This window comes from Hemitrygon akajei, chromosome 5 (assembly GCF_048418815.1).
Source record: "Hemitrygon akajei chromosome 5, sHemAka1.3, whole genome shotgun sequence".
NCBI classification, from domain to species: Eukaryota; Metazoa; Chordata; class Chondrichthyes; order Myliobatiformes; family Dasyatidae; genus Hemitrygon; species Hemitrygon akajei.
This window is the reverse complement of record NC_133128.1, coordinates 79,761,201-79,773,393: the sequence shown is the minus strand read 5'-3', so window position 1 is coordinate 79,773,393 and position 12,193 is coordinate 79,761,201. Positions and strand designations below refer to the sequence as shown.

Sequence of the window (12,193 nt, the reverse complement as noted above, 5' to 3'; positions counted from 1 at the left end):
GGAAAAAAGCTAACCTTTCAAAAATGTTTTCATTATTTCTTTCAAACTGTTCTTTATTCATTACAAACAGATTGGAAATATGGGGAAAAAAGTCAAAAAAACACCATGTGATGAGACAAATAGCAATATTGCGAACCCTACTTCAGTCTTCACTTAGCCTATACACACAGCATCTTTCTCCAGTGACTTCAACTATGTTGGTTTTAGGTCAGACTTTTGCTTTACCATCTCTCCTTAAGTAAGAGTTTGTTTTTTCTATATATGACTTCAGTTGCAAAGGAGTCACTGCTTTTTATACTTAACATCTTTGCCAAATCTTAAGTGCACATCACTCACATCTTCCTACTCATTTCTCTAAAACCTTAAACTACCAGTCAGCGGATATTATTGTCAGTCCGGGCTACATCCGAATTTAAGAAGCAGATTTTAAAAAAACACACTTCCTAACCAATTATAAGACCCAACAGCTCAGGTCCCATCCAGTAACCTTTCAAAGTAAACCACTTGTCAAACAAAACCCGAGGCTTTTCCTGTAATCTCTGCATTACCCTGGTTACATCACCGTCTGCTATGGAGGGACCACTGCGTACAATAAGTATATATGCAAATGAAATTTAAATAAGAAGTGCATAAAGAGGGGGCAAATACAGAGGTTCAATGTCCTTTCATAAATGTGATGGCAGAGGGGAAAAAGCTGTTTCTGAAATGTTGAGTATGCGTCTTCAGGCTTCTGTACCACCTCCTTGACGTTAGCAATGAGAAGAGGGCATGTTCTGGGTGATGGGGTCCTTAATGATGGATCAGAAAATGTATAAAGTTGTAAATTCAGCCAACCCCATTATGGGCACTAGCCTCCCCAGCGTCCAGGACACCTTTAAAAGGCAGCATCCATCAGTATGGACCCCATCACCCAGGACATGCCCTTTCCTCATCGCTACCATCAACTAGGCGGTACAGGAGCCTGAAGACGCATACTCAACATTTCAGGAACAGCTTTTCCCCTTTACAATCACATTTATGAATGGACATTGAACCTATGAACACTACCTCCATATTTTCCCTTTTTGCACTTCTAATTTAAATTAATTTATATATATATTTATTGTATTTTATAGTTATTATTATGTATTGCAATGTACAACTGCTGCAAAACAACAAATTTCCTGACATATAAGGTACCCCATGCAAGGCTTATTGAGAAAGTAAGGAAGCATGGGATCTAAAGGGACATTGCTTTGTGGATCCAGAACTGGCTTGCCCACAGAAAGCAAAGGGTGGTTGTAGACAGGTCATATTCTGCATGGAAGTCGGTGACCAGTGGTGTGTCTCAGGGATCTGTTCTGGGACCCCTACTCTTCATGATTTTTATAAATGACCTGGATGAGGAAGTGGAGGGATGAGTTAGTAAATTTGCTGATGACACAAAGGTTGGAAGTGTTGTGGATAGTGTGGAGGGCTGTCAGAGGTTACAGTGGGACATTAATAGGATGCAAAACTGGGCTGAGAAGTGGCAGATGGAGTTCAACCCAGGCAAGTGTGAGGTGGTTCATTTTGGTACATCAAATATGATGGCAGAATATAGCATTAATGGCAGACACTTGGCAGTGTGAAGGATCAGAGGGATCTTGGGGTCCGAGTACACAGGACGCTCAAAGCTGCTACACAGGTTGACCCTGTGGTTAAGACAGCATACAGTGCAATGGCCTTCTTCACTCATGGAATTGAGTTTAAGAGCTGAGAGGTAATGTTGCAGCTATATAGGACCCTGGCCAGACCTCACTCAGAGTACTGTGCTCAATTCTGGCCACCTCACTGCAGACATGGAAACTATAGGAAGGGTGCAGAGGAGATTTATAAGGATGTTGTCTAGTTTGAGGAGCATGCTTTATGTAGAATAGGTTGAGTGAACTCGGCCTTTTCTCCTTGGAGTGATGGAGGATGAGAGGTGACCTGATAGAGGTGTATAAGATAATGAGAGGCATTGATCATGTGGATAGTCAGAGGCTTTTTCTCAGGGTTGAAATGGCTAGCACAAGAGGGCATAGTTTTACGGTGCTTGGAAGTGGGTACAGAGGAGATGTCAGGGGTAAGTTTTTTTTACACAAAGAATGGGGAGCGCATGGAATGGGTTGCCGGCGGTGGCAGTGAAGGCGGAAACAAAAGGGTCTTTTAAGAGATTCCTGGAAAGGTACATGGAGGTTAGAGAAATACAGGGCTATGGGTAAGCCTAGGTAATTTCTAAGGTAAGGACATGTTTGTCACAGCTTTGTGGATTGAAGGGCCTGTATGGTGCTGTAGGTTTTCTATGCTTCTATGTGCCAGATATATTAAACCAGATTCTAATTCTAACGTATTTTGGCATAGTTTCACCTTGGATAATTTAACAAACATTTCAAGAAAAGTGTATTATGCAAGGGAGTAGATCAAGTCTGTTATGTGCTTATGAAAAATATGATGGATCTGTTGAAAACTTAACCACTGCATAGCTTAACTTAACTTACTGCCTTTAACAAAGAAAAGCCATTTTCATCATAAGGGCACATACTTTCAAAGTAAATGCTTTTCTTTCAACCTTCAATATTATAATGCACCCTTTTTCTCTCCAAATGCATTTTGCTCTTTGTTGAGAGGTGTAAAATTAAATAAACAATGCACTTTTGATTTGAATTACAGGTTTTGTACCAAGTCAAAATAGAAACTTAATTTCCACTAGAAGAAACAACGGAATTTCAGTTTAAAAAAATAAATGAATGTCTGCACTTTTCAATTGCCATATATAAAAGGAAACAAAGGTAGTTATCTCTATTTCAGTTACATACCCCATGAGAAGAGATTTTTCCTGTAAACCACCATATTACAAACCCACTATGAACATATACAGTATATACACAGTATTAAAAGCAAGAATACTTGGTATTTTAGTGCAAAATTTGCATTTTTATAAAGGTGTGTTTTACAAGATCCATTCAAAAATACATTGTGCTTAGTAAAAATTAACCAATTTCATGCCAATATTTAGTGACAACATGATTAAATTTTACAACATAGTTGTACATACAGATGGGAAACACACCATAAAGGTTCAATATACAAACATAAAAATGTAATATAAACAATTTACAAATGCTTTATATGTTGCATCAATTAAAGGGAATAACAGCAACAGCTTAAACCAGAATGCCACTATGTGACATATACACACAATGCCATTACAGAATTCCAAAAAAAAAACCAAGACTTTTGAATTTACTGGGACCTGAAGTTTTGAAAACATGTGCACAGTTTTTTTTTAAGTATCTGCCTAAAATATAATTTAAGTTGTGACTCTAGGCATTAAATACTTTAGAGAAATACATATACACCTTAACACAACTTTTATTTCCATATTCTTTGTACATCTGGGATATTATCTAAACAGAAAAATATTAAATAGCAATTTACGATTATTAGATTTCCCCATTAATATCTTCAGCCCAATAGCAATTTCTAACCCCTATACTTCTGTACTATTAAGACCTAAGAGATAATACACTGTGTACATCCATACAAATCTGTTAAGTATTACTTGGATCTGCATGCATGAAACATTCTTTCAGACAAAAATTTACATAAACACTAATTACACTTGCTGGTTTATATTCTGCTGAATTATTTAGACCCTGGGTTAACACTTTATCATTTCCTATTGTATAAAAGCTTTAAAAATGTGGCATAAAAATCTCTGCATATTGGTTGTTTTGTGCAACTTTTTAAAGTTTTATTTCTGAGAACTGACCTTTCCATATAACATTTAATATGAAAAAGTATGATGTAAAAAAGATAATGAGAGCAAATGTAACAGTACATTTTTAAAAACGTAAAATTCTGCAGAATATAAAATCAACCTGTTTCAAAGCAAATGCTAGTTTTACATTTTGTCTGTTAAGAGATACAGATAATCTGAACTCACTAATACTGAAGTTGGCCAGTAGAGACATGAATGCAGTAACAGTTAGAAACATCATACTTCAAACAATTGCCTAGTTTCTGGAATATTTTAAAATAAGCATATTTCAAAATGGAAATTAGTGCGAATGCTTGTTTACAAAGAACAGAAATATTTTACCAGTGACATGGCAGAGGCCATTGAATAAATGTATTACACTGTCTGTACTGAATATCCTATTTTATATATTCTTAAATGTTCACTTAGTCTGCACAACAGAGGAAATTATGAAAGTTAAGCTCAATGAGGAACCTGGAAAGTTTATCTAACAGGATCATGCAAAAATCTTCATGCAAGAATCCTAAAAGGGAGACCAAAAAAAACCCAAACGTGACAATGTTGATCCACCACATATTATTTGATGGCAACATAATCACAAATCAGTCTTTCCTAAAAAACGATGTTGATTTAGAAGTTGTGAAGATCTTTCAAATAACAATAAGGCAAGATACCATTGAAAGAAATACACTGTTGTGCAAATAAACCAACAAGGCACAATTTTCAAGGATGCGTAAAGTCATTAGTTAAACTTGGAGAAAGTATCTGGACAAATCTGCTATGCTGCAAATTTTGCTATTTTGGAAAGTTTGGGATTCAAAGACACCACTTAAAAATGAACTATTTAAAATTTGCTAAAAATAATTTAAAAAATTATTCTGTATTAAGGGCCTATTGCATGAAAAGGATCAAATGTAAATTAGAAATCAAGTCTTATTTGCAACTGTCATTGCAACTAAAATGGCAAATTGCCATTTATAATTTCTTACAAAAGACAACTTTGCAGATTCTAACAATGGCCTCTTTTTATAGGAATTAATATTCACTTGCTTGTTTAAAATCTGGTAAATATTTAAGTTTATTGATGAATTATCATTTATTGCCATGGGATGAGTTCATAAATATAATGCTTTTTGATCACTGGTGATAAAAGCTTTTTATTCATTCTGACTAAATGATGAAATCTATGACCTACTCACATGTGCAAATTCCATTCCACCTATCATAAAATTTCATTGATGCACCTTTTAAAATAATTCTCTACTGACGTTGCTAACTAATCAGCTCTATGTCTCAGTTGAAAATGAATGTTTTAGCATATTGTTACAATTCTGATCCAATGGTTTTAAACAAATACGCCTGGAAATTATGACTGCAAAGTAATCATTAGCAAGTTAAGTCTGTTACTTCTACTATATACATTATTTGAGTATTACTGTGGTGACATTCACCCACAATTTGTATTTTAAGAGAAAAAAAAGATACAATGAAGATGTTCATGGTGAGTTGATAAGTTGAATACAAAATTGGCTTGGTCGTAAAAGACATTTTAATTTCTGACCAAAGGTCTCTGACTCATCTTCTGTAAGAATCACTCTGGAGCATATTGCTTGTGGTATACATATATACTAGATGATTGATTTGGATGAAAATGTAGATATTTAATTAAAAGCTTGCAGATGCCAAAAAATGGTGAAATTGTGAATACCAAGGAGGGTCGCTAAAGGACATTGCAGATTGTACATCAGCTAGAAATTTGGACAGATGGAGTTCAATCCAGACAAATGTGAGGTGTTGTATTTTGGAAGGTCAAATGCAAGAGGAAAGTACACAGTTAATGGGAGGATACTTAAGAGCAACACAAGTGGATAGGTTGGATCAAGGTGTATAGCATGCTTGCTTTCATCGATTGTGGCACTAAGTAAAAAAATGACAAGTCAATTTGCAGCTGTCTAAAATCTTACTTTTGCCATATTTGGAGCACTATGTGCACTACAGGCAAAGAATGTAGAGACTTTAGAGAGGGCGAAGAAGTAGTTCACATTCCCAGGACTGGAGTGTATTAGATAGCAGGAGACATTGGACAACTTTGCAATTGTTTTCTCTGGAATGTCAGAGGCTGAGGGTGACCTGATAAAAGAATATCAACTTATAACAGCTGCAGCAAGGATAGATAGTCTTACTCTCTCGTGTGGACATGTTAAATACTAGGTATGTAGCTTAAGGTGGGGGAGGGAGCTTAAAAAGACAAGCTTGTTTTTATATAGATAGTGGAAGGTGGCCATAATACACTGCCAAGGGAGGAGTAGAAACAGATATAATAGACAGATACATAAATTGGTAGGGAATAAAGGGATTTGGACCATGGACATGCGAATAGGATTGGTTTTATATAGACATCACAGTCAGTGCAAACATGGTGGGCTGAAGGCCTGTTCCTATGCTGTTCTATTGTTCATGTACCTTTGGCTGTTCTTCGGTTGTTATTTAAAAGGCGCAGTCTGTTCCAAACAGAAAATATGAAATGCAAATCTTTAAATTCTGCCTGAAATCTATATGTGGTTTTCTATAAATTACACAAGAGAGTTTTGGTAATTTCCTTCAGAATGCTTTTTGGATGACATATGATCTGGTACTATTTCTCTTTTTTAAAAAAAACTAATGTTCACGCAAAAGGCCAGAGTTTTTTTTAATGCCAACTCTGAAAATAATCAGTTTATCAGCCAGCAATTCCAAGAAGAAAAATAATATTAACATTTCTCATTAATGAGCAATCAGAGCTGATCAGTTTTATCAACCATTTTTTCATTCAGATTTTCAGATGGAGTTTTACTTTTGTGTTTCTTTTGCCCATTGCTTTCTCCAAAAACACTTTTTTTTTAGATTATAGAATCACGCTACAAGAGGTCACCAATGAACAGGAAGCAATGGATAAGGCAAGCGCAAAAACAAATTTCAAGGCGGTTAAAATGAAAATTAACATGTAAATGACTTCAATGTTCCAACGTAAGAGAACAGTCTGTAGCTGAATCAACTTAATGGGCAAATACAATCTAGAAAATGTACAATTTTGTTGCTATTTTTCAAACCAAGTAATAGCTACAAGCCATTTCAGGAGGGTATCTGCCCTTCTGGGCTTGTCATTTACTTGAACCTCAGTTTGAGTAGACATTCTTAGATTCTGGTGAAGATCCCATTGCCACAGTAAGTATATACATTAGTTTTTTTTAAAAAGAGGACATACCAGCAAGAAAGCATCATCACAGAATCAGCATGATGCTGAAAAACTACCACACAGTATGAGACACATTGTGGAAATTCTGTTCCCATGAGCTCCACAGCAAATGAAATAGGCACAGACTGGAAAGTGGGAAGATAAGAACTCCACATTTTATCCTTTAGTGAGCACAGTAATCAACTAAGGGAAGCTTACCACTGGAAAAGGTTGTTACGCAAACATAACCCACTAACATTATCTAAGGCCATCATCAACAAAATACAGTGACACTCAAGCAACCAAAATATAATATCATTACATCCTCCTGAGGGAACAAAATATAGAGTATATTACTGTACTGATATATGAAGAAACATCAAATCTTAGAAGATAGGAGGAGCCAAAGCAGGTTTAGTACAAATATACAACAGAATTATACGTCAAGATAATGAGTTACACAACTTGTATGGGGAAGAACAGAAATAAACCTTTCTGTAAAACATGTTGCAACCTTTTCACTAATATATTATTTTTAATCTAAGACAACACTAGAGGTCTGGATGTTCTGAAATCAATTCCAACTATATTCTCACAACTTACATAATGTGCATGAGAATTTTTTTTGTATATGATATATATGCAGTTCTGTTTAGTACTAATGAAGAAATTAAAACCTTTAACCTTAATTCACCTGGTTCAAGCCAAGTAATTGGATTGAAACCTTTTATCCATTACCCAAACAAATGAAAATATTATCTTAGCTGCATAAAATGTGAAATAGGCTCAATCATTTTTAGTAAAACATAATTGGTTGAAATGGGTGTTAGAGTTGCATTTTCAGTTAATGACAGCAATTTGTAAGTATTGAATTTGAGTTAATTCTATATATCATTTTCATAAAGTACTTTGTATAGATTTTATATTACATACCAAAAATAAAATCCTTTTATCAAACTTTGACAAGCTGCTAACCACACACAGCAAATATAATTACCAGCATAGTTGCTGAAATGCCACTATTCATATGATTAAATATAATGCAAGTTATAATAGTTATGAGGAAGAAAGTGTACCAAATGCCAGAAAACATCAGCAGCTTGTGAATAAACTGTACATTAGTACACTATAACATTGTGCTCTTGTGAAAACATGGATCCCATGACAATCTCCAATAAGTTTTCCCCAGTAATATACAAATATAATGTTTGCTAGTTACTACAAACTAACTGATACAGAATAATTCCAACACCATATGAATTGAGCTTTCCTAGAAATCATTATATACATGTCATTTCTATACAGCTGTTAGGTGATTTCTTGAAAAACTTTAGTTTAAAATATTTCTGCTTATCACTGGTGCAATTATTTTTTTAAACTTAAAACATCACTTTAGTAATGTTTACTACATGAATGACAGGTTATTAATCTAAAATAAGACCACTAATTTATTTTTGTATGACAACACAAACTACAATTACAGTGCTGTTTCCTTTAAATCATTTAGATTTGGCATTCTGGGACGTGCTGTTCTGGTTAAATGTAGAGAATGACCATTCTGACTTGACTTGGAGATTATCTGCTCAGAGTTCATAGCTCCATCAATTCCAGTCCTGCCACTTGGTAGCACATGCCAGATTGGTTCCATTTGACCAGGTAGTTGGAAATTTGACCTAGATTTTGCCTGGGAATCTTGTCGTATATTGCTGCTATGAGACTGTCCTGTTACATGGAGGCGACCCTCAATATGAGTAGATTTGTCTGGCTGGCTTGGCAAAGCTTGAAATCGCACATCTGAGGAAGCAGAATGACTAAATGAAGTAGGGAGCTGCAAGAACTTTCGAAGAGATTTCAAGGGATGTTTCTGTAAAAGATTTTAAAAAAAATTTGATTAACTAACCAATTTAAAACAAGCCTTGTTTAAAATTGCTTCTGCATTCTAGAAAGTACAGTTAAGTAGTGGTTAGCGCACCAGTGATCAGCGATCGAGGTTCAATTCCCGCTGCTATCTGTAAAGAGTTTGTATTTTCTCCCCGTGACTGCATGGGTTTCCTCTGGATGCTCCAGTTTCTTCTCACATTCCCAAAACATATGTGTTAAGGTTAGGATCAGTAAATTGTAGGCATGCTATGCTGGTGCTGGAAGCATGGCAATACTTGCACGCTGCCCCAGAACATCCTCAAAGTTGGTTGGTTATTGACATAAACAAAGCATTTCACTGTATGTGACAAATAAAGCTAATCTTCAAATTATCTGAGAGAATTGGCCTTGCACTCATTATCTGAAAGACAAAGTCCTCTACTAACTATCTGTGCAACACTGCCCTCCAACAATGAAGATTCACAGTCAGTTCCTGGAAAACATGAACCACATCTCACATCTTGGGAGCCATGAAGGAAGCCATGATGACACAGTTCTGCATTACCTTTAATGCACCAGCATAGCTTTTAATCAATTAAAGAATAGGGTGTTTGAAAATCAAGATTTCACACTAAGCATAAAACTACCAAAGCAACAGTGATCTCAGCCCTCCTACAAACTTAAGACCCATAGTTTCTCTGCAAAATCTTTTGCATTCATGAGAAGGAGAAGTGAACTAACATCAGTGTTCTCTCCCAGATTAACAGGTCTATCATTGAGGCCACAATTAGACTTGGTCAAGTTTAACTGTTCATACTAAGTTGTTCACATGGCTGACACCAGTTTCCTGAAATAGGCACTTTATTTCAAGCTGTCAATCAAGGAGATTACTGGTAGATCAGAAGAAAAGATTCAAGAACATGCTCAAAGCCATCTTGAATGGTTGCAATGCTCCCACTAACCCCTGGTGGAATGAACATTTGGGGTGATATTAAGAACACTGAATCCATGTGTTAGGTGTACACAAAAGCTGAGTTTAAATAGAACAAGGAGTGCACAGCCCCACCCTGTCAGGCACTTCCAGTTCCAAATGTGGAAGAGACTGTAATTCCACATTAGCTTTTGTGGTCACCTTAGAACCAATAGTAGTGGCATAGAAACAATTCAACCTCAATCCCAGGAAATGACCTAAGAAAGGACAAAGTACCAACAATTGGCATTTTTGTAGATGAGAGCCATTTTATTTTCTTCAAATTCCCCACTTAACAATTGATATCTCACTGGCTCTGAAACAGTCCAAGATGCTTTAGAAAAATACCTGAGGCTGATCATCCACCATTTTATCTGTGGACCAATCCTTGCTTCTGTTTTGACGAGACTGTAGAGCTTTCTGTAATGCCTGCCGATCATGGCCATCACTACTAGGCATCTAAAATTGAAGAGGCTTACATTACCACAGGAACTTTCACGCATAATAACCTATGGTTCTTGAATTTAAACGTTGGAAAGGACATGCATACTTCAGAGTTTAGCTTGATCACACCCTGGAAACGGAGTGAATAGAATCTTGGTAATGAAGCAAATACATACGCAGCTAGTAGTCAAGATGGAAAGTCAAAACTAGACTGAATGAAAGATTACATAGCTTTGTTGTAACATTTTATGGTGCCTATCAGAGGAGGAAGTAGTCAATGAATATGTGAGAAGTTAACTGAACAATACTTATGCAATGATTTATTATTTTAGCTGCTTATTACAATTACACATTTCAAAATATTTTAAAAAGAGACTTCACAGTTCTTGCAAGGGGATATAAACTGAAATGCAAGTTTTTTGTTCTGAATGAGAAAATTAATTCAAAAATAGGATGTTTTGGTCCTTTTCCCAAAAGATCTCCACGGCATAATTTTTTCCTTCCCTGATGTTAATTCTAGTATAAGTTATGGAGTACCGCTGGAGTCCAGCAACAACAATGTTACATATCAAAAACAAACCAGGAAATAAAAGTTCTAATCAGTAATCAATATTTTTTAAATAGATTATGGAGCACATTATGGAGATTATGAAGATTTGGACATGTGTGAAATTAAGGTAGAAACAAACTTTGTATCAATACAAAGTTAAGCATTTTAAAATTTTCAAAACTATTGAATTTTGAAATATTCTTTGGGGAATTCAAAGTTAATATTTTAGGACAGTAATTTTCATAGTAATTATGACTCAGCATATGTAAATAAAGAGTCAGTTTTTCACTCATCCAACTAGGATTATTTTTCGGGTATTTTATAGTAAGTATGGCTCATAAAAGTTGATTTCAAAAAAGTAATTTTAGAAAGTTACATCTGTAAGGATTTCAAAACTGCAAGCTTTGGAAAAGCAAGGAATTACTGACAACAGAGATCTAGAATTATGCCTTTACCTACGAATGCACAGGCTTCAGAAACTGTTGAGAGTTTTGCAGCATAAAGAGCAAACAAGTACTCATGCTCTTTACAATTTAACTTTGCCAATTGTGAATAATTTCAAGAAAATTAAGTTGAATAAACTTTTCTATAAAGCAAAAGGTTAGCAGCATGTCTGCTGTCTTGTGCAAACAAATGATTTCCACTTAAACCATCAGTTTACAACAGCATGAACACAGTTAAAAGCACAACTTTCTATGAAGTACAGTTTACAAATTAATATTTCAGGTATATCTCTGAAGTGGCACTAAATTAATCTGTGTGAAAGTATTTTTTTCTCTAAGAAGCACCATAGTTAAATCATGTATATAATTCAGCATTCACCCGTTACATGCAGCTGTGTCTTTGTTGTTACTGCTTCCCAAATCTGAAACCACTTGATTCTTGTACATGCTGTTAGTTCAATGCAGCAAGAAGGGAAGGCTCTTCTTCACCAAAAAATTGAAAGTATCCAGATACTCCCAATGGTAAAGTTCCTGTCTGCATTCCCTCTATTATTAATGAGAATACAGAGGAAGACCCAAACTTAAATCCATTTCAAAGAAATATATATTCAGTATGTGCATGCTCTAACTATTATTGCATTGAAGTATTATAGCTTGTTAGGAATACAGTATTGTAAAATGAATACCATGGGAAGATTGACTATAGGAAGTTCTCTTGAGGAACAGATATGTTTTAAATGGTTCTTTGCACTAAAAAGAGGAAAGAGTGATTTTCTTATACTTGGATTTTCTCCATCGTTGTTTTCTACCTGTAATATAAGATATAAATATACCAAGTGCACACAGATTGTAACACAATGTTGATATATTTCTGTGATTTTTACTGAAATTAGCAGGTACAAACAGGATATTTTTCTTTTAGTCCAAGTTTTAAAGTAACAATTTTAAA

The 12,193-nt window shown here is 35.2% G+C and overlaps 1 protein-coding gene across 4 annotated transcripts in view; it reads right to left on the bottom strand.

The window, feature by feature from the left end:
• Window positions 1–2,916: 2,916 nt before the first annotated feature.
• The window catches only part of cdkl5 (cyclin dependent kinase like 5), a 533,184-nt gene continuing 523,907 nt past the window's right edge, over window positions 2,917–12,193 (bottom strand). For 3 of the 4 annotated variants that reach the window (XM_073045859.1, XM_073045858.1, XM_073045863.1), the window contains 3 exons: window positions 11,931–12,053; window positions 10,156–10,266; window positions 2,917–8,841 (listed from right to left, as the gene is read on the bottom strand). In XM_073045859.1, the coding sequence (XP_072901960.1) occupies window positions 8,455–8,841; window positions 10,156–10,266; window positions 11,931–12,053 (621 nt within the window). In that variant the 3' untranslated portion in view covers window positions 2,917–8,454. The remainder of the gene's footprint in view (window positions 8,842–10,155; window positions 10,267–11,930; window positions 12,054–12,193) is intronic. The other variant, XM_073045860.1, reaches the window with a different exon arrangement.